The following is a 22,895-nucleotide window of genomic DNA, read 5'->3' as shown; positions in this document are numbered from 1 at the left end:
TCCCGGTTGGTGGTCCCAGTAGGCGCTCCAGTTTTCATTTCTGTGGGCGCGAGGTTTGACCAAGTGCCTCGCATGGCCGCCCATATGGCTAGATACAAAGATCTTGAACCATGTAAACTCCATTAATTAAGTTCTTTTCCACTCGCTCCACCCATTGGTAGGTGTGACCTAATTTTTTTAATATTGCTAATGGTTGAAAGGCAACCATTTTAGAGAGATTCAAGGAAAGAGCAAGATAAATCAAAATTAATGATAAAGGAAAAGAAAATATTTCTAGTTTTTCATGTTTATTGTTGCCAACATTATAGGAACTTCACATGTTTAAGTTCTTTCCATGTTACGTGTAATCAATGCTAACGTTGGCCCTTCATAATGAAAAACCATGCATGTTTAATGAAAACACGTTTTCCATTGTTTGTTCTTATTTATTCTAGTTCTTTTTATTTTTAACATATATATGTTGGAAAAAGACATTTGTTTCTCAGTCTATGGAAGATTTTCAATTTCGTTGATGCAGCAAAAAGAAAGTAGTATGATCACTAACTGAAAACAATAGATATCAACGGAAAACAAAACCTGCTCACATTCCGGCAGATTCTCCCGTTCTGGACGATGGTTCCTTTCCTATAAAGGGAACACACAAATCACAAATCTTTGAGAGCGTTGTTGAAACGGTTTGGGTGGGGGTGGGGCTGAAGTCAAAATTTTTTTGAATTATAGTTTCAAAATTATAACAAGAGTCAAAATATGAAAAATTAAATGAACTTTGTAAAAATTTATATATCAACAGATTTTTAGGTCATGAGCACGAAAGAAATGGCAGACAACTAAATCATATGCCGATCATTGTAAAAAAATCTTAGATTTTTTTATGTATGCATGTGATTACATATGATATTTGTATGTATACAACGATTTTACATCCAGTGCGTGGCAAACAAGGTCATGATTGTATAAGTTTAATATACAATCTTTAACAAATCACAAATTGTAGGCCGTGATTCCAGTTTCATGTCTATGCACATGACTGCAAGCTTGGCTACAGCAGCCACCATCTCTGCTTCCTGGTCCCCTGGAGCTGCTATTCGTTGGTCCAGCATATCCCAAGAGCTTTGTGAGAACAACCAAAGATGATAATATTGATGCTTGCGTTGAATATCCAGAAGGGTGACGGATTCCAGAGAGAACAGAGCCTCTGGTTCTTTGATCACCATGTGCTAACTTAAACAAAGTAAACGCGGGGAAATCTAATGGCATGATTTTTCCATTTCGATGGCAGAATACAAGAGACAAGATCTTCCATCCCCTGCCCTCCTTATCATTGTTCGGGACACATCCATCCTTGGGTTGAAGATCATTGATCGGTCGATCAATTCACACACACAGACTGTCAAACTAATTTGACAAAAGAAGTAAAACTTCAATCCCATGCTCACCTTCAAGAGGCAGACCAGCTCCTTCCTCATTGTGAACCCTTTAATTCAACCGGCCCGGCGGAAGAGCGGGCCTCAAATTTTACCTTAATCTGCCTCCACCACATTCATTCAAAACCCGAATCCGATCGGATGTAATTTCTGAATTTCGAATCGGATTTGATTTTTTAATTGAATATTAAACTTTTTTTTTTCATGTCTGATTTTTCCTAAAGTAGTAGGATCCGATCTATGGGATTTATTGACATCGCTAGGCTAAAGTAAAGCCTCATCCTTAGAATCTTTGCAGTTTAGTGAGGACTCCCAGTTAATGACGAAAAGAGCACTGGTGTCGTCCCCTTCTTCAATACCGACATGGACATCAAGGAAAAATTCTCCACCTGCAGCTTGGAGCATGTCCACATTAGTGTATCGGCACCTTGACAAAATGATACAAGGATGATACGGGTTTATATGTTTTATTTTTTTTATTTCAAATTTAACTGGAAATAGTTTAATTTTTTGTAAATTATTCCAGAAATTGATAAATAAGAAGTAATGACATGTATCGGTAAGTGCACGGCATTGTTGGCCATACAACAATGATAATGATTGCTACAGCAATACCAAACTGCCTGAGTAGGATTCTGTCGACCCACCAGTGGCAGAGTTAAAAAGTTTTCCCTTAGGGGATTAATTCAAAGAATTTCAGACCCATCAAATACATAGTAAAATAAATGAGGGGCACCAGATACAGATAATAACAAAGTAATATGATTATTATAAAATTAGTATGCAAACAGATGAGGCGAACTAATATGTAAATACGTAGATTGCGTGAGACTGTGTGGGCACTTGCCCACATTAGCTCACATGTGACTTCCCCAGTTGATGAGTGCCTCATTATCAAACATAGACACTACCAATTTCCAGACTTCTATACTCTATGTTTCCAACGCTACATGCGCATAGATAAGTTCAGACAATAATTTAACTTAATGTTAAGACCTTACAATTGGGCAGATGGGCATACAAGGGGGACCCTTTGCATATTGGAAAGCTCTCACATAACAACTAAATGGGGTGGGAGTTGCCTTAGATATTTTGATTTGATTCTTACACCTCACGCGACATAAAGCAAGCTACCTGATTTTATTTTCTACCGGTTCATTCTAGTCGGCGCAAACTAAGGAGGTAGCATGAAGGTTAGTTGGGGACCCAGGCGAGATCCTTCAGAATGAAGTGACAAATTGGAACAATTCCCGGCTTCACACCCAGCAACCGGAAGCTCGCGTGTCCAGGATTCCAATTTGATGTATCAAAATGGCACAAAACAATGGCGTTTACTTGGCTACCATCATCAGCAACCAATGGCACCATGTATGGCCGTGTCTCATGGCATGTCACCACTTTATGGGACATCAGCCTCCCCCCACCAACACCTACCCTGTAAGTGCTGGCCTTCACTTTCTCCTCTTTGTTAGCAACGGAAGTGACCACTGCATGAATCTCACTGCTTCCGAGTTCTGCGACAACGAAATTGATCATGGATTCCAGAAATGTTGCACAGTACTTAACTTCTCCTTTAAGTGCAGGAATCTCGCAATCGGCAAGCATTTGCCTGGTAAGTGATGCGTGCTCAGGGTGGGGTTGAATGAAGAACATCTTAAGGATGGTAGTGAGATTGGAGGACGAGAAGGGAATAGCTTCAGCTTGTTGGCGTGGCAAGAAGGTTGGCTCAGAGCTGACACTGAAGCCACCGCTAGAAGCATCATGGTGATGTTCATCTTGCTACCAGGCTGCAGGTCTTCTCTTAGGAAATAAAGATAGGTGCAAGATCCGGTGACCAATTGATGTTGGACCCATCATGGTTGTGCCCCAGTGTACTGCACCTACTAATCCAAGGTCGGATTCCTGGGCCACCAAATCCTGCCAGAAGTAATTACGAAGTACAAGTTTTCTCAATCTTAGTTATGCATTGGAAATATTCCGAGTTTATATATATGACATACTACTAGTTCTCTAGTCCATGTTTTCAGGACAATGGAGTGTTTTTTTTTCTTGTGGCATAAAAATAAAAAATGCTGCACCAAAAGCATTAAAATTTATCAATTTTTGTGCATAAACGTTTGCCAGAACCATTTTAGCACCAAATTTAGCTGTCTTCAGATTACACAAATTGAAGACTCGATTAAATAACTTCTCGCAGCAATGACAGCAGCTCTCTCAATTAGTTGAAGTGGGTGACATATTAAGGTGATTAGAGCTTATGTTACTTTACATTGAAGAACTTTCAAAAATAAGCACAAAGTTATTCCCACACTACAAAAATATTTGAACATCTTCCAATCACCGCCAAATGTTTCCAACACCATGCTTCAAATAGGCACAACTTTCACACAAGAGCTGGTTAAAGAGTCTCAAATTGCCGTCAATTATTTTACACGCACGCACACAGACACATGGTATCTATGTCAGATCTTGCTGCTGATCTTTTTTTTTTTTTTTTTGGAAAACTAACAGATAAGAGGACCATTCTCTTAAGAGGTTGGCAGGAGAGCTGGAATGGCATAGGGCATGGGGGTTTTTGGGAAGACCTCATTCCAATAAGAATTTATAGTGGAAGTGCCATCGATTGAAAAAAGAAAACAGTCATCCACCACATATACTGCAATTCAAGTCGAACTAATGAAGGCAATCTTTTTGCGAAACACTGCTCGGTTATGGAAATGCATGCTTCCTAGTTTGAGACGTGTGTGCGGCGATGTGGGAAAGCTGAAGGCGGCAGACGCCGGCTTAATTCCCGGCAGGTAGGGTGGCCCTCACTCGCAAGTTCTACGGTGCCTGAATCGTAGGGCTCGCTACTCAGATAGAGGAGAGACGATGGGCACTTACCAGGAAGAGGGTTGAGAGCGAGAAGAAGGAGATCATGTTATCCATTTAGCCTCAAACTTAATCTTAGATAGCAAAAAGATTTCAACCAATGATCCTTAAATTTTACAAAATATTCAATTGAAAATGTCATTTTTATATGAATCTATAATGTTGGGAGTATGTATTTCAGAAGATAAGACAGATTTTACAAAAGCAGAAAACGATTGTGGCTGGTCCATCCAATCAATAATTTTTTACGAGAAGTGTTGAACTATATGTATTTTTCTTTAGCCATAATTTTATGGTCCTAGAATATTTTTTTTTTTTCATATTGGTCTCACTTTTATGTAGTGGTGTAAAAAAAGGCTTATTTTTACCGTTGGTTTTGACTGTGTACAAGATAATGATGAAAATAAATAAATGATGTCCTTTGTAGTGTAAAAGGAAAAAAAAAACTTTTTCATTTTTTTGCTTTTAAAAGGAAATGATGAAAAACACAAATTTCTACGTCGTTTAAGATGATACAATTTTGTTTTTGGCCCTTTTCTAACTGAGGTTTGTTAAAAAAAGATTCGAAATTAAAACCGATCATAATTAAAAAGTAGGACCCAAATAAAAATCCCCTGTTTTAAATTTTAAAAATTTTTGTTTTTTTTTTTCTTTCTTGGCAACAGTTTACCGGGAATGTGGGTGTCACCACGCACCAAGCACACTTGAATGGATTGATACGGGTAGGATACGTTATCGGTCAGAAAAATATATGGTAACATCACAAATACTTTGGTATTTTTTTTTCTCGAAGTCGGCTCCGACGTTTTTAGTCGGAGGTGAATAGTAGGTGAGTGAATTGGCCGATTTTGACTCCACAGATAATCTAGAGGCCGGAATGTTGAATTCTTCGGCTTCCCCAATTGGTTCAATTGCCTATGCATGCTGGGACGGAAGTGGATTTGCTGAGAAAAGCATACACATCAATGCATGGCAACCGATATTGACTTCCATGTTTTCTGAGAAGAAACTTTTCCCCCTGCAACAGAGATGGAAGGAAAGTTGAGAGAAGAATCAAAGCTCGTCGATACCGCAGGCTAAGCTAATTTGTCTCCAACAAAAGAAAAGAATTGGTTTGTAATATCTCCATGTTCTTATATGTATTATCTCCATTTCTTTATGTATTGAAGGTGTTGGTGCAACCGCGAGTCTTGATAGCGGCATCAATTTTCTATGCCGCAAAAAAAGGTCATCAGTGCGATAGACTATAAATCCATTAATTTGCATTGCCAGAGTCAGAAGATTTTTAGGTCATGAGCACGAAAGAATCCCAAATGGCAGACAACTAAAACAGGGTTCTGAATCAAGTGATTTAACTCATCACATGCTGCATGTTCGGATTTGGATTCCTATGAAATGCACAATGAATTTGAATTGTTGCATCTAATTGGATTGGGATGTTTGTTAGAATTGAATATGCAACCAACTCAAATTCAGTTGTTAGTTAGAGTTGAAGTTTCTTTTCTGATTTGATTAACGGGAGGTCCGATTCAAACCTGTGGTATGTTGCATTCTTAAAACGGTAAGTGAAAATGAGCAACTTAATTTCTGAAATATGTATCGTTAATTTTGTTAAACCATTTTGTCTAATTTAGTATCGTAAATATGTCAAAAAATTTAAGAAAAAAAATATGCATGACTGATAATTTTCTGTCAATACTACTTCTCTCATCATAAAACTGCAAGCATCTTTTCTTCAATTTCCGAACCATTTCAATCATTTTGTGCAAACCCTCTAATTCAAGCACTACACCGACTTGTAGAAGCAAATGCCCCACTTTTGAAGAGGTAAAATTCTGGGAGTGTGTAATGACTGTTTTTAATACATTCACCTGGACGAGGCTACCCGGCCTACTCAAATGGGACAATGAGGTTTTGTACATTCTCATGATGCATCGTATCTGTTTGAGTGATTCTCTTGTAAGGCTTTGAACAAATAATGCTTTCTGCTGGGAGAGGACAGATGCAGAGAAACAGAGCGCATTGTAGGCCGTGATTCAGGTTTCATGTTTATGCACATGACTGCAAGCTTGGCTACAGCAGCCACCATCTCTGCTTCTTGCTGGTCCCCTGGAGCTGCTATTCGTTGGTCCAGCATATCCCAGAGCTTTACATCAAGCTCTTCACTTGGGAGAATAACCAAAGATGATAGTAGTTCACCTGGGTGCCTTCCCATCAGAATTTCAAGAGCTACCACCCCAAAGATGTAGACATCACACTTCTTTGTTACTCTCATGGTATATGCCAACTCTGTGTTGGTGTATGGAAGTTGATCTATACTGGACACTTCTTTGTTTCTTTATGTAAGGACATATATGTCATTTTGTACAAATGCGGGTTTGCCTTAATCCTTATGTTTTGAGGATGATCGCCGCTTGTGAGTGTCTGTTCTGTGTGTTCATAGAAGAGAGAGAATACAAGTGCAACCGTGGACGTAGAAGATTATTGCTCTGAACCACGTAAATCGTTGTCTTCTTCCTTGTTGCTTTTAACCCCATCTTGAGAGTGCGAGAGGAGAGTTTATTGTGTGCTGTTCCTAACACTCTATAGTAAAGCAGTCATCTTTAGTTAGCACCCACACAAAAGACAAACAAAGTTTATTGATGGATCTAAATTTCTAATGGGGTAAGGCCACTATAAAGCAAAAATCGCTGCATGTTCAAAGTTTTCTAGTGCTTACCTGGTGCTATGTAGCCGTGTGTCCCTGCAACGCCAGTCCAATTTGATGAATCTGGGTTCAGTAATCTGGTTGTTCCAAAGTCTGAAATGCATGCATTGAAATCGGAATATAACAAAATGTTCTTGCTAGAGATGTCCCTATGGATTACTGGAACTGAATGATCATGATGCATGCATGACAAAGCATCGGCAACACCAGCTATGATGTTCACCCTTTTTGCCCAGTCTAATCTTTTGGCCGCTTCGTTGCTGCTTAGTATGCTTGCCAAGCTTCCTCTCTCTATGTATTCATACACCAAGAATGAGCATTGGGGATGCTTACAAAATCCATAGAGCTTGACTATGTTCCTGTGGCGGACTTCTGTCAATGCTTTAATCTCATTTCTGAACCCCATGTCTGGTAACACATCACTACCGGTCTGATTGAACTTCTTGGCAGCCACAATTTGACCTGTGGGTAGTTCAACTCTGTAAACGCTACCATGTGCTCCTCTACCAATAACATACTCATCACTGAAATTCTCTGTAGCACTGACAATATCCTCATAAGCAAGTTTGTCATCATAGTTTCATATAGAAAATAAATCTTTTGCATGGTTTGTTTCCGCAAGAATGCTTCTTTGGCCTTCCCTCTGCATTGCTTTTTGCCAAACTTTGTACATCCCAATAACAAGGAATATAAGAATGAGCACAGCAACCAATCACTAATCACTGGAATAATGATGGACTTCAATTTTTTGACTTTTCTTATGACTTTTTGCCTCGGAGGGAGGCTTGCATGGCTGGTGTTGGTGTATGGAAGTTGATCCATACTGGACACTCATTTGCAATATGGCTGAGAAATTTTTTCTTCATGTAAGGGCATATGGGTCATTTTGTACAAATGCGGGTTTGCTCTAATCCTTATGTTTTGAGGATGGCCGCCGCTGAGAGTGTCTGTTCTGTGTGTTCATAGAAGAGAGAGAATACAAGAGATCTGTGCGACCGTGGACGTAGGAGATTATTGTTCTGAACCACGTAAATCGTTGTCTTCTTCCTTGTTGCTTCTAACCCCTTCTTGAGCGTGTGAGAGGAGTGTTTATTGTGTTGTTCCTAACAGCTGGAAGGCAAGTCCTCCACATAAAATGCAGAGTTGTTTGGAAGAGGCCCCGTGAGACTGTTAAAGGACATCCACTGACGTCAAACTACGCATTCCGACCAAAGATGATGGGATTGTATCCACAAGCTTGTTAAAGAGTAACAATTACGTAAATGGGAAAATAAAACACAAGCAAATGGAAAAAAAATTCTGTATACATGTGACAGCAACATATTATTGTCATATATAGATATATTTACTACTGCAAAAAAGTATAGAACAAATTGAGGAAAAGTGAGCATACAACGACAAAACAGATACCAGAATAGATTGAGGTTCTAAATGAAGCGATCTGTTTCCCACAAAAGAGGCACAAGATTCTGGAAGTTTCCAACTCTTTGAGGAACACCATAAAGTTTTCAATTCCCGAATGTTGTAATATGTGTCCAATTATCAAAGTCGGGTTAAATGAAATTCGGTAAATGAGGTGAGATGGAGAAATCGGGCCTCTTTTTCTTCATCCGATAAAATGCATACATTCATTTGTTCTGAAAGAAAATGATCTAGCTGCAGATATATATGCTGATCGGCTTCAGAATAAAAATTCATTAGTAAGAAAAAAATTGAACAGAGGATTAATGGAGAGGGGGTGTCTGCCTCGTTATTGCTTACTTGTGGACCGCGACCATGTGATACATTTCAGATTATTAGCAGTCGTGGCCCAATTTTTTCTCTTCGTATTTTTTTTGCCCTTCGAATCGTTGTTCATTCTTATTTAGAAAAAAGGATCTCAAATGACGTTAACAAGCGTGTCGTTTTAATAAAAGCAAGATGGGGTCAGGAAGACCTTTACGATAGCCAGTCATGTCATGCTAAAGTCAGCATCTTTTATTGGTGGGTCCTTTGATTTATCACACTCAGTTTCTCTCTTCCCTTTTTTTCTCTTTATTCTCATCCATTTCTTGATTCAGTGGTATCAAAATGATAGTAGGATGCTCCTTTGGCTGACAAACAAACAGTCATGGCTTTAGATATTCTGTGAAAATGGTATTTGTATGTATACTCGTATAAAATATGTTTAGTTCATTGATTGAAAAAACAAAATCAATAATAACTCAACTTTTGACATATTTAGAAATAACCGCCATATGGCCTTCTATAAACAAAGGCATCACCGTACTTGTTAATTTGGGATGCAATTGGTAACAAGTAGTCAACTTGACAATGCCCGTAGAGAAGAGATGAGAACCATACCATGTTATTCGTCACCAGTAGTGAAGGCGCCACTGCTCTATGATCAACTGCATAATATTGATGTTTACGTTGAATACCTAACTAACGTGACACCGTGCTGTCAAACATAAGAAAATGTCCTGGTATGTGATCTGCTTAAGATCCAAGGCATTCTCCAGAAGGGTGAACGGATTCCAGAGAGAACAGAGCCTCTGGTTCTTTGATCACCATGTGCTAACTTAAACAAAGTAAACGCGGCTAAATCTAATGGCATGATTTCCCCATTTCGATGACAGAATACAGAGACAGATCTTCCATCCCATTTTGCCTCCCTTTTCCAAGTTTGCCATATTCACCGTCCACTTATTGTTTGGGACATCGATCTTTGGGTTGACGACCATTGATCAGTTGATTAGTTCACACCGACTGTCAAATTAATTTGACAGAAGAAGTTGCTTTTGACTTTCATCTGAGAATGAGTTCGGATATAGCCAAAGGCTATTGAGCAGTTTTACTTGTTAAGTACAAGATTTTAGATGTGGGGTAATTAACTTGTCATATTTGGAGAAAAGATATTGAACGTCTTTTTTCTAAGTCATGACATAGAAAGGAACAATAAATAGAGAAATTTACAGGTAACCTCTCAAGCCTTTGACATATATATAAATCAACAAACATCGTGGGTGGTTCAATCCCATGCTCAAATTCAAGAGGCAGACCGGCTCCTTCTGAGGGATGGAGGAGGCTATGTGTGGGCAACTGCCCACGGGGAACCTAAAAATTTTCTTAATTTTGTATTTGATATTTCTGAATAATTTTTTTCACTTACATGTTGGTGCCCTTAAAATTTAAAATTTTATATTTAGTGCTCCTTAGCTACAACTTTTTGTCTCTGCTCCTGCTCCTTCCTCATGGTGAAACCTTAAGGAACCGGCCGGGCGGAACAGCAGGGCTCAAATTTTACCATAATCCACCTTCACCACATCCAATCAGAAATTTACCTAAATCCAAATCTGATCGAATGTAATTTCGAATTGGATTTGATTTCTTATTTGAATGTTAAACTTTTTTCTTGTCTGATTTCTTCAAAAGCAGTAGGGTCAGATCTATGGGATTTATTGGCATCGCTACGCTAAAATGAATGAGGGGGCACCGTAGATAATAAGCAAGTAATATTTGAGGTGCACCAATATAATTATATAAACTTAGTATGCAAACAGATGAGACTAACTAATATGTAAATAAATAGATTGCGTGGGACTTAATGTTAAGACCTTACATTTGGGCGGATGGGCATACAAAGGGGGCCCTTTGTATATTGGAAAGATATCGAATAACAACTAAAGTATTTTTTTAATTTGATGCTTACACTTGGCTCGACTTGGGCTACAAGTCTGACGGCAAAGAGTCGCAGACATAAGGCAAGCTACTTGATCAATTCCATTTTATTTTCTATCGGTACATTCAAGTTTATCATTAGGACATGGCAGGCTCATACTAAGGAGGTGGCATGAAGGTCAGTTGGGGACCCAGGCGAGATCCTTTAGAATGAAGTGGCAAATGGGAACAGTTCCCGGTTTCACACCCAGCAACCGGAAGCTCGCGTGTCCAGGGTTCCAATTTGATGTATCAAAATGGCACAAAGCAATGGCGTTTACTCGGCTACCATCATCAGCAATCAATGGAACCATGTATGGCCTTGTGCCCTGGAAATTGTGGCAGTAGAAGACGGCATAAGGAAACGTGACGTCGTGGCATGTCACAACTTTGGAAGACATCACTTTCCCCCCTCCATCACCTACTCTGTAAGTCCTCGCCTTCACCTTCTCCTCTTTGTTAACAACGGAAGTGACGACTGCATGAATCTCACGGCTTCCGAGTTCTGCGACAACGAAATCGATCATGGATTCCAGAGATGTTGCACAGTACTTAACTTCTCCTTTAAGTGCAGGCCCCTCACAATCTTGAAGCGTTTGCCTTGTAAAAGATGCGTACTCAGAGTGGGGTTGAATGGAGAACGTCTTAAGGATGGTAGTGAGATTGGAGGTGGAGAAGGGAATTGCTTGAGCTTGTTGGCGTGGCAAGAAGGTTGGCTCAATGCTGATACCACCTTTAGAACCATCTACCATTGTCGGGCTGATCATTATGGTGACGTTCATCTTGCTACCAGGGTGGAGGTCGTCCCTTAAGAAATATAGAGGTGCAAGGTTCGGTGACCAATTACGCTTAGATTGATCGTGGTTGTGCCCCAACACACCCCACCTTCCACCCCAGGCACAACGACAAGGTGTACCACCATATCCTGCAGTAAGTGAAAAAGGCTAGCTGGTCAATATATAATATTTTTTATAAAAGAATTTTCTTTTCTTTTTTTCTGGAAAACTAACGGATAAGAAGACCACTGATAGAATACTTGGCATCATTGAGAAGGATGGCAGGAGAGCTCGAATGGCATGGGGCATGGGGGTTCTGGGGAAGACCTCATTCCAATATGAACTTATGGTAAAAGCGCCATCGTTTCTGGCCCCAACGAGCTGCTAAGATTGAAAAAAGGAAGCAATCGTCATCCACCATATATACTGCAATTCAAGTCGTACTAATGGAGGCAATCTTTGTGTGAAAAGACTGCTTGGTTATGGAAACGCATGCTTCCTCGTTTGAGACGTGTGTGCGGCGATGTGGGAATGCCAAAGACGGCAGACACCGCCTCAATTCCTGGCAGGTAGGGTGGCCCTCCCTCTCAAGTTCTACGGTGCCTGAATCGAAGGGCTCGCTACTCAGATGGAGGAGAGACGATGAGCACTTACCAGGAAGAGGATTGAGAGCGAGAAGTAGTAGATCATGTTATCCATTTAGGCTCAAACGCAAACTTGGATAGCTAAAAGGTTCCAACCAACTGTCCTTAAATGCTACAAAATATTCAATTTAAAATTTCATTTTTGTATGCATCTATAATCTTTGGAATATGTGTGTCAAAAGATAGGACAGATTTTACAAAAGCAGAAAACGATTGTGGCCGGTCGATCCAATCAATTAGGCCGACTCCTGATACCGACAAGCTTAATTCCTCAGTTGGTGGTGCGACTAGGCGCTTCAGTTTCCATTTCGGCGAGCGCGAGGTTTTGACCAAAGTGCCTTGCATGCGCCGCCCATATGGCTAGATAGAAAGATCTTGAACCATGTAATCTCTATTAATTATGTTTCTTTTGGGTCTCTTAATAAACATGTCGCCATGCAGACCCACTCGCTCCACCCATTGGTAGGTGCGACCTAATTTAAGTTTGAACACTAACCCAAAACGACAGATACCAAGTGTGGTTCAGCACTTTCTCCCGTTCCAGACAATGGTTCCCTTTCTAGTGGTGGTTGAGAAAAGACAAACCACAAATCTTTTAGAGGATCTTTGGAACTACTTGGGTGGGGCCAGGGCGAAAGCAAAAAATTTTTCACGAGAACTATCAAATCATAATTTCAAAATAAGTTTAACAAGAATCAAAATATCATTTTTCCAAATTTTTTTATACCTTAAATGAATTTTTTAAAAAACTTATGTGTAAATATATATTACGTGAGAGCTGGCAGTGTGGCTCGGCCGTCAATCCTCTGTACAGCTTTGAAAAAAACTTTCAACGGCTTCGTTCTTTTGAAAATGGTAAGGTCTTCAACACAAAAGAAAAGAATTGATTTGTATTATCTCCATGTTCTTATATATGTATTTATGTGATACACATATGAGCGCGCATATACACGAAAGAATCCCAAATGGCAGACAACTAAAACTGGGCCAGCATGCATAAATCCATTATTTTGCTTTTCCGAGAGTCGACAGATTTTTAGGTCATAAGCACGAAAGAATCCCAAGTGACTGACAACTAAAAGAGGGTTCCGAATCATGTGATTTAACTGGTCACATGCTGCTTGTTCGGATTTGGATTCCAATGAAATGCACAATGAACTTGAATTATCGCATCTAAATGGATTGGGATGTTTGCTAGAATTGAATATGCGACTAACTCAAATTCAGTTGTTGGTTAGAGTTGAAGTTTCTTTTCTGATTTGATTAACGGGAGGTCCGTTTCAAACCTGTGGTATGTTGCATTCTTAAAACGGTTCGTGAAAATGAGCAACTTCATTTCTGAAATATGTATCGTTAATTTTGTTAAAACATTTTGTCAAATTTAGTATCGCAAATATGTCAAAAAATTTAAGAAAAAAAAATGCGTAACTGATAATGATTTATCATTACTACTTCTCTCATCATGAAATTAACAAGCATCTTTTCTTCAATTTCCGAACCATTCCAATCATTTCGTGCAAATCCTCTAATTCAAGCGCTAGACCTACTCGGAGAGGCAAATGCCCCACTTTTGAAGACGTAAAATTCTGGGAGTGTGTAATTACTCCTTTTGCAACTTTCACTTGGACAGAGAGGTTTTGTACAAAGAAGCAGTATCTGAACAACTGTGTAGGCCATTCTCATGATGCATGATTGTCTTGTAAGGCTTTGAACAAATAATGCTTTCTGCTGGGAGATGACAGATGCAGAGAAACAGAGCGCATTGTAGGCCGTGATACCAGTTTCATGTCTTTGCACATGACTGCAAGCTTGGCTACAGCAGCCACCAACTCTGCTTCTTGGTCCCCTGGAGCTGGTATTCGTTGGTCCAGCATATCCCAGAGCTTTACATCAAGCTCTTGCTTTTTGAGAATAACCAGAGACGACAATAGTTCTCCTGGGTGCCTTCCCATTAGAATTTCAGGAGCTACCACCCCAAACCTGTAGACATCACATTTCTCTGTTACTCTCATGGCATATGCCAACTCTGCAGTAAAGTGGTCATCTTTAGTTAGCACCCACAAAAAAACAAACAAGGTTTATTGACAAAGCAAAAAACGCTGCATGATCAAAAAATTCTAGTGCGTACCTGTTGCCATGTAGCGGTGTGTCCTGCAAGGCCAGTCCAATTTGATGAATCTGGGTTCAGTAATTTGGCTGTTCCAAAGTCTGAAATGCATGCATCGAAATCGGGATATAACAAAATCTTGTTGCTAGAGATGTCCAGATGAATTACTGGAACTGAATGATCATGATGCATGTACGACAAAGCATCGGCAACACCAATTATGATGTTCACCCTTTTTTCCCAGTCTAATCTTTCAGCCTCTTCGTTGCTGCTTAGATTTTTATAAAAAAAAAGTGAGCATACAACGATAAAACAGATACCAGAATAGATTGAGGTTCTTTGTTCTAAATGAAGCGATCTGTTTCCCACAAAAGAGGTACAAGCTTCTCGAAGTTTCCAACTCTTTGAGGAACACTATAAAGTTTTCAATTTCCGGAATGTTGTAGTATGAGTCCAATTAACAAAGTGGGGTTAAATAAAATTCGGTAAATGAGGTAAGATGGAGAAATCGGGCCTTTTTTCTTCATCCGATAAAATGCATACATTCATTTCTTCTGAAAGAAAATGATCTAGCTGCAGATGTAGATGCTGATCGGCTTCAGAATAAAAATTCATTAGTAAGAAAGAAATTAAACAGACGAATAATGGAGACTACCAAGCTGGGGGTGTCTGCCTCGTTATTGCTTACTTGTGGACCTCGACCAAGTGATCCATTTCAGATTATCAGTAGTCGTGGACCAATTTTTTCTCTGCATATTTGTTTTGCCCTTCGAATCGTTGTTCATTCTAATTTAGAAAGAAGGATCTCAAATGACGTTAACAAGCGTGTCGTTTTAATGAAAGCAAGATGGTGTTAGGAAGACCTTTACGATAGCCCCTCATGCTAAATCAGCATCTTTCGTTTGTGGGTCCTCTGATCTGTATATTCATCGCACTCAGTTTCTCTCTGTCCTTTTTTTTCTCTTTAATTTCTCATCCATTTCTTCATTTTTAATTTGCTTTCACTGGTATGAAAGTGATAGTAGGATGCTCCTTTTGGCTGACGAACAGACAGTCATGGCTTTAGATATTCTGTGTTGCCATTTCCATCGTATATATAAGTCAGAAAATGATATTTGTATGTATACCCATATAAAATATGTTTAGCTCGTTGATTGAAAAAAAAAATTATGAATAATAACTCAACTTTTGACATATTTATAAATAACCACCATATGGTCTTCTATAAACAAAGGCATCACCGTACGTGTTAATTTGGGATGCAGATGGTAACAAGTAGTCAATTTGACAATGCCCGATGAGAACCATACGTCCTCTTGGGTGTCTGGGACCATGTTATTCGTCACCAGTGAAGGCGGATGATCAATTGCATAATATTGATGTTTTCGTTCAATACCCAACTAACTTGATACTGTGATGTCAAACATAAGAAAATGTGCTGGTATATGATCTGCTTAAGATCCAAGGCCTTCACTAGAAGGGGGATAGATTGTAGAGAGAACAGAGCCTCTGGTTCTTTGATCACCATGTGCTAACTTAAACAAAGTAAACGGGAAGAAATCTAACGACATGATTTTCCCATTTCGATGACAGAATACAGGAGACAAGATCTTCTTTCCCCTGCCCTCCGTATCATTGTTCGGGACACATACATACTCAAATCTTGAATATCTTCCAATCACCGCCAAATGTTTCCTACACCATGTTTCAAATAGGAACAACTTTCACACAAGCGCTGGTTAAAGAGTCTCAAATTGCCGTCAATTATTTCACATGCACGCACACAGACACATGTTGGGTCGGGTCCAGCCTCAAGTGGACCCGATCCAGCCCGTCACTTAAGTGACGGGCGGAAGGAAAAGGAGGGCACCCGATGGTGCCCCCCACTCTCACTCGTTCTTTTTCACGTCTCTCTCTCACTCTCTCTTTAGGGTTCCGTTTTTGGGAAAAGAGAAGGAGAGGTGTGATCTTTCGTACTCTCTCTTGGTGGCTGCACAACAAGAGGCGAAAAGGAGAAGAAGAGAGGAGAGAAGGAGAAGAAGAAAGGAGAAGAGCAAGAGAAGGTTGCGAGCATTTGGCTAGAGCAAGATTCGATTCCAACGAGGAGGCGAAACGCATCTCCTCCCAATCCACGTTTTGGGCATTCAATCGGTGATATTTTTCCATTGTTTTTCTCATATAGCTTTGGTGAGATATTATTGTTGGAGGGTTGGCTTTGTGTAGCCCCTCGTGGGACAACTTATATCATTGATTATAGTGGATTGAGTTTGGGTCGTAGTACCCCGTGGTTTTTACCCTCATTGTTTAGAGGGGTTTTCCACGTAAAAATTTTCTTGCGCATTTGTGATTGCTTGGTCATTGGTTTGTTGCTTCTTGCATGATCGGTTTGGACTATACTTCGTTGTTGAATCTTTTTTAGTAGATTCGTGTTTATCCGCATTGTATCCCAACAAAGTGGTATCAGAGCCAACATGGTGGATAACAAAATTGATTTTGGTACTAGCCGTATGATTAGTCTAAATGGGACTAATTATAGTCTATGGAAAAATAAGATGAAAGATCTCTTATATGTGAAGGCTATGCACCTCCCAGTTTTTGCCAAAGAAAAGCCCGATTCTAAGTCTGACGAAGAATGGGAATTTGAACACGAACAAGTTTGTGGTTTCATTCGACAATTTGTGGATGAAAATGTTTATAACCATATCCAAGATGAAAATCATGCATGTAGTTTGTGGGCAAAATTAGAAAATCTTTATGCCTCCAAGACAGGAAGTAGTAAATTATTTCTTCTGAAAAGATTGATGAATTTGAGATTCAGGGAGGGCAGTTCAGTGTCAGATTTTCTAAATGATTTTTAGGGGGTCATTAGTCAGTTATCCAGTATGGGCGTTAAATTTGAAGATGAGATTTTGGGATTATTATTGCTTGCTACTTTGCCTGATTCGTGGGAGACATTTAGAGTCTCGCTTACTAACTCTGCAGCTAATGGGGTTGTTTCTTTAGAGACTGTTAAGTCAGGTATTCTCAATGAGGAGATGAGAAGAAAATCTCAGGCTTGCTCTTCTCCGACAAAGGTTCTTTTCACAGAGAACAGGGGGAGGAGTAAATTCAAGAGTGACAGGGGCAGAGATAAAAGCAGAAGCAAGTCCAAATCGAGATATAAGAATTTGGAATGCCACCACTGTGGAAAGAAAGGACACATAAAAAAGTATTGCTTTCAGTTGAAGAAGGAGAATAAAATTGGGGAGAAACAAGAGAAGAAAAATGACCGAGATGACAATGTCGCAGCTGCTGCACAACATGAAATGTTTGTTGTTTGTGATGCTAACATGGTTAATGTTGCTAGAGACGATACTTGTTGGGTTGTTGATAGTGGTTCAGCTCTTCATGTTACTTCCCATAAGGATTTTTTCTCTTCATATATTTCTGGTGATTTTGGTACTTTGAGAATGGGTAATGGTTCTTTGTCTCATGTTGTAGGCAAAGGCGACGTCATTTTGAAGAATGCGAATGGAGCTCTATTGAAGCTGACAGATGTGAGGCATGCACCTGACATGCATCTGAACCTTATTTCTGCAGGAAGGCTCGATGAAGAAGGGTATCACAACACTTTTGGTGATGGCCAGTGGAAGCTTACTAGAGGTTCCTTGATTATTGCTCGAGGCAAAAGATGCAGCAATAATCTTTATACTATGCAGGCATCGATTTCCAGAGACATGGTACATGTGACACAGGATGAGAAATCTATAGAGTTGTGGCACAGGAGGCTGGGACATATGAGTGACAAGGGACTACAATTTTTGATCAAGAAGAATCTTCTACAAGATGTAAAGAAGGATAAACTTGATAAATGCAGTCATTGTTTTGCAGGTAAGCAGACGCGGGTCTCTTTCAAGAGTCATCCACCTTCCAGAAAGTCAGAAGCACTTGAGCTGGTTCATACAGATGTATGCGGTCCTATGAAAGTAAGTTCACATGGTGGTGCACTTTATTTTGTCACGTTTATTGATGATTTTTCCAAGAAAAGTTTGGGTCTATTCTTTGAAGAGGAAAGACCAAGTCCTTGGTGTTTTCAAGGACTTTCATGCACTGGTTGAAAGGCAGTCTGGAAAGAAGCCGAAGTGTGTTCGCAGCGATAATGGGGGAGAGTATATTGGTCCATTTGATGAGTATTGCAAATCTCATGGCATCAGGCACCAGAAGACTCCACCTAAGACTCCTCCATTGAATGGCGTGGCAGAAAGGATGAACAGGACACTCATGGAGAGAGTTAGATGTCTCCTATCTGAAGCTAAGTTATCTGATTCTTTTTGGTGTGAAGCTTTACATATTGCTGCTTATGTGATTAACTTGTCTCCACATGTTCCTTTGGATGGTGATGTTCCTAACAGAGTTTGGTATGGGAAAGATGTATCCTATGAGCACTTACGTGTATTTAGATGCAGGGCATTTGTGCATATACCAAAGGATGAGAGATCGAAGTTGGAATCAAAAAGCAGGCAGTGCATGTTTTTGGGTTATGGCCATGATGAATTTGGTTACAGATTGTATGATCCAGTTGAGAAGAAGCTTGTCAGAAGCAGGGATGTGGTATTTGCTGAAGATCAGAATATTGAGGATATTCAGAAAGCAGTAAAGGATTCTTCTCATAACTGCTATTTGTCAGTTGATGTGGACCCTATTCCCTTGCAGAATACTTCAAGAGCAGTGCCAGATGATGCTGTTGGGCAGATACATGATAGAGAAGGACAAGTAGACATGCCATATATTCCTAATTCAGATGATGAAAATGATGATCATAATCTGGAGGGTTCTTCCTCAGATGTAGATCAGCAGCGGAGATCCACGAGGGAGCGACGTCCCTCAACTAGATATCCCGCACATGACTATATTTTGTTGACTGACAGTGGTGAGCCTGAATGCTATGAAGAAGCTGTGCATGATGTGCACAAGGAAAAGTGGATGGAAGCCATGAAAGATGAGATGCAGTCACTTTACGACAACCACACCTTCGAGCTTGTGGAGTTGCCCCAAGGCAAGAGGGAATTGAGAAACAAATGGGTTTTTAGAGTGAAGCATGATGAAAACTCTTTAAACCCAAGATACAAAGCTAGGTTGGTTGTGAAGGGGTTCAATCAGAGGAAAGGAGTTGACTTCGACGAGATATTCTCACCGGTGGTCAAGATGTCATCTATCAGAGTTGTTCTTAGTTTGACAGCCAGTCTTGATTTGGAGATCGAACAAATGGATGTGAAGACAGCTTTTCTTCATGGTGATCTTGATGAAGAAATTTACATGATGCAGTCAGAAGGTTTTCTTATGAAAGGTAAAGAAAACCATGTTTGCAGATTAAAGAAAAGCTTGTATGGTCTGAAGCAGGCACCTAGGCAGTGGTACAAGAAGTTCGAGTCATTTATGGGGAGTATGGCTACACCAAGACTACTTCAGATCACTGCGTCTTTGTGAAAAAATTCTCAGGTAATGATTTTGTCATTTTATTGATTTATGTTGATGACATGCTTATTGTTGGCAATAATATCTCGAGAATTTCAAGCTTGAAAAAGGAGTTGAGCAAGTCTTTTGCTATGAAAGACTTGGGACCTGCTAGTCAGATTTTGGGTATGAAGATCATACGAGATAGGAAGTCGAAGAAGCTATGGCTATCTCGAGAGAAGTACATTGAGAATGTACTTCAAAGATTTCATATGGACAAGGCAAAGCCTGTTAGCACCCCTCTTGCAGCGCATTTCAAGTTGAGCACCAAGCAGGACAGATTCAGAAAAGGAAGATATGGAGAAGATTCCCTATGCCTCAGTCACAGGTAGTCTGATGTATGCTATGGTATGTACTAGACCTGATATTGCTCATTCAGTTGGAGTTGTTAGTCGGTTTATCTCAAATCCATGAAAGAAACACTGGGAAGCAGTTAAATGGATTTTGAGATACCTTCGTGGGACTAGCAGTTTTTCACTTTGTTTTGGGGCAGAAAAACCTATTCTTGTTGGCTATACAGATTCAGACATGGCAGGAGACATTGATGGGAGAAGATCTACATCTGGTTTTTTATTGACATATGCAGGTGGTGCAGTTTCTTGGCAATCCAGACTTCAGAAATGTGTAGCATTATCTACTACTGAAGCAGAGTTTATTGCAGCTACAGAGGCGAGCAAGGAGCTCCTATGGATGAAGAGGTTCATGCAGGAACTTCAGTTCAGTCAAGACGAGTACGTGCTTTACTGTGACAGTCAGAGTGCTATTCACCTTGGAAAGAATTCTACTTTTCATGCAAGGTCAAAGCATATAGACGTGAGGTATCATTGGATACGTGATGTTCTAGAGTCGAAGCAGCTTGTTCTTGATAAGATCCATACAGATGATAATCCTGCAGATATGATGACGAAGTCTCTACCTAAAGAGAAACATGATATGTGTAGAGACTTAGTTGGGATGACTGCCTCTAAGGCAGTATATTAATTTTGTTCATTTTGCAGGTATGTTCCCTCACTTGAGGCTGGAGGGGGAGCTTGTTGGGTCGGGTCCAGCCTCAAGTGGACCCGATCCAGCCTGTCACTTAAGTGATGGGCGGAAGGAAAAGGAGGGCACCCGATGGTGCCCCCCACTCTCACTCGTTCTTTTTCACGTCTCTCTCTCACTCTCTCTTTAGGGTTCCGTTTTTGGGAAAAGAGAAGGAGAGGTGTGATCTTTCGTACTCTCTCTTGGTGGCTGCACAACAAGAGGCGAAAAGGAGAAGAAGAGAGGAGAGAAGGAGAAGAAGAAAGGAGAAGAGCAAGAGAAGGTTGCGAGCATTTGGCTAGAGCAAGATTCGATTCCAACGAGGAGGCGAAACGCATCTCCTCCCAATCCACGTTTTGGGCATTCAATCGGTGATATTTTTCCATTGTTTTTCTCATATAGCTTTGGTGAGATATTATTGTTGGAGGGTTGGCTTTGTGTAGCCCCTCGTGGGACAACTTATATCATTGATTATAGTGGATTGAGTTTGGGTCATAGTACCCCATGGTTTTTACCCTCATTGTTTAGAGGGGTTTTCCACGTAAAAATCTTCTTGCGCATTTGTGATTGTTTGGTCGTTGGTTTGTTGCTTCTTGCATGATCGGTTTGGACTATACTTCGTTGTTGAATCTTTTTTAGTAGATTCGTGTTTATCCGCATTGTATCCCAACAACACATGGTATCTATGTCATATCTTGCTCCTGCTATCTCCCTTGTGGACATATGCAATCCATTTTGACTCCTGCGCAGAACACGCGGGATGCTGCCCTGCAATGACGAGTCGAACGCAGAAGACTTGGACTTTACCGTGGCTAAAGTCTAGAGAAACGCTCTTATTGTTGGTGGAAGGCACAGCAGTAGATTCAGTTGATTATGTTCCATCTTAACCAAACCAGGCTATATATCCTATATCAAATGATGAAGACAGGGATTCCTTCAACTTCCATGTTGAATGTTTATGCACGCGGAATGTTTGATAACATGCCTCAAATAAATGGACTGCCATGATGACTGGCCACACTCACATTTCCCCGCCAGTGAGCCCCCACGCTGCAATGCTCCTCATTCTACAAATGCTAGGAACTAACATGAGTGCATGCCTGCCCTTCATCAATTACTGTGATTCTGTGAATTTGGGAAGGCGTAAAAATGTAATAGAAAAAGGTGACTATAAGCATGCCCAAGAAACCACTAATTTCTCCAAACCCTTACTAGAACGATGCTTTTGAGAGAGAGAGAGAGAGAGAGAGAGAGAGAGAGAAAGAGAGTACCTAATATCTTTGTAGAGGATGGTAGGAGAGCTTGAATGGCATTGGGCATGGGAGTGCTGGGGAGGACGTCATTCCAGTAAGCTTTTATAGTGAGAGCGCTACTACTGTTTGTGTTTGTGGCCTCAACAAGCTGGTAAGAGGGGGAAAAAAATAAAAAAGGAAACAACCACCATCCACCATATATGCTGCTGGATTAATACTGAATCTTTTTTTATGACGGAAAGAAATTCCTCCTTGTTGGAGACCATAGTGTTTGCAGCGTTGTGGAAGGCCGAATCCCGCGGCTGCCTGAAGCCCGGAGTGTAGATCTAGCAACGAAGGGAGTTGATGAATACGAGCACTTACCAGAAGGAGAGTTGAGAGTGAGAAGAATGAAATCCAGCTTCCCATTGTAGTAAGCTGGCTCGAACTCAAATGATCATCTATATGGAGAAGGCGGCAACTATCTCTCCATTTTATAGGCTAATAAAGACCGATATCTTCTTTTTATTTTTCCGCCTGATAATTATATATAGACGTTGCCCACAGTGTTGTTTATTCCAGAAAAAGTCGCTATAGGATATGGTAAGTGAGATAATCGGTCAGTTAAATTCATATTTTGCATGGCCGCTGACCAAAAGACGGCGGCGGGTGAATGCGTCAATCCATGTTATGGACATGTTACGTAGACGTTGTGACTCAATCCATTTTACCTTTTGGACCATTTGATTTGTGGAGCTGGAAATTTCCAGCCAAGGAGCAAACCATATTTGAAAAAGGTTCTGTTGATACTCTCTTTCACGATTCAAACCATATTTGAAAAAGGTTCTGTTGATACTCTCTTTCACGATTCAAAAAATTGGAAAAAGTTAATAGATGGTGAGTGGATTTCAACTTGAGTAAT

General features: G+C 40.2%; 2 protein-coding genes across 2 annotated transcripts; both read right to left on the bottom strand.

Moving 5' to 3' along the window:
* Nucleotides 1-2,618: 2,618 nt before the first annotated feature.
* On the bottom strand, nucleotides 2,619-7,408 carry LOC116266670 (probable leucine-rich repeat receptor-like protein kinase At1g35710). The gene is made up of 3 exons (XM_031648008.1): nucleotides 7,015-7,408; nucleotides 6,353-6,584; nucleotides 2,619-3,162 (listed from the first exon to the last, which is right to left on the bottom strand). The coding sequence occupies exons 1-3, from the start codon at nucleotides 7,406-7,408 to the stop codon at nucleotides 2,619-2,621; spliced, it is 1,170 nt and encodes a 389-aa protein (XP_031503868.1).
* Nucleotides 7,409-10,705: 3,297 nt separating this feature from the next.
* LOC116247999 (BURP domain-containing protein 5-like) lies at nucleotides 10,706-12,188 on the bottom strand. Its single transcript, XM_031620530.1, has 3 exons — nucleotides 12,132-12,188; nucleotides 11,738-11,858; nucleotides 10,706-11,626 (listed from the first exon to the last, which is right to left on the bottom strand). The coding sequence occupies exons 1-3, from the start codon at nucleotides 12,174-12,176 to the stop codon at nucleotides 10,842-10,844; spliced, it is 951 nt and encodes a 316-aa protein (XP_031476390.1). The 5' UTR covers nucleotides 12,177-12,188; the 3' UTR covers nucleotides 10,706-10,841.
* Nucleotides 12,189-22,895: the final 10,707 nt, after the last annotated feature.

This window comes from Nymphaea colorata, chromosome 1 (genome assembly GCF_008831285.2).
Source record: "Nymphaea colorata isolate Beijing-Zhang1983 chromosome 1, ASM883128v2, whole genome shotgun sequence".
NCBI lineage: Eukaryota > Viridiplantae > Streptophyta > Magnoliopsida > Nymphaeales > Nymphaeaceae > Nymphaea > Nymphaea colorata.
This window is presented reverse-complemented; position numbering and strand designations above follow the sequence as displayed.

Coding starts and splice junctions, on each gene's coding strand:
- LOC116247999 (XM_031620530.1), bottom strand. CDS start 12,176: ATGGATAACATGATCTACTACTTCTCGCTCTCAATCCTCTTCCTG. Junction 11,859..12,131: donor CGCTCTCAATCCTCTTCCTG/GTAAGTGCTCAT, acceptor CAATCTTAGCAG/CTCGTTGGGGCCAGAAACGA. Junction 11,627..11,737: donor ATCCTTCTCAATGATGCCAA/GTATTCTATCAG, acceptor CACTTACTGCAG/GATATGGTGGTACACCTTGT.
- LOC116266670 (XM_031648008.1), bottom strand. CDS start 7,408: ATGGGGTTCAGAAATGAGATTAAAGCATTGACAGAAGTCCGCCACAGG. Junction 6,585..7,014: donor ACACGGCTACATAGCACCAG/GTAAGCACTAGA, acceptor ACACCAACACAG/AGTTGGCATATACCATGAGA. Junction 3,163..6,352: donor GTAGCCAAGCTTGCAGTCAT/GTGCATAAACAT, acceptor CGGTGGCTTCAG/TGTCAGCTCTGAGCCAACCT.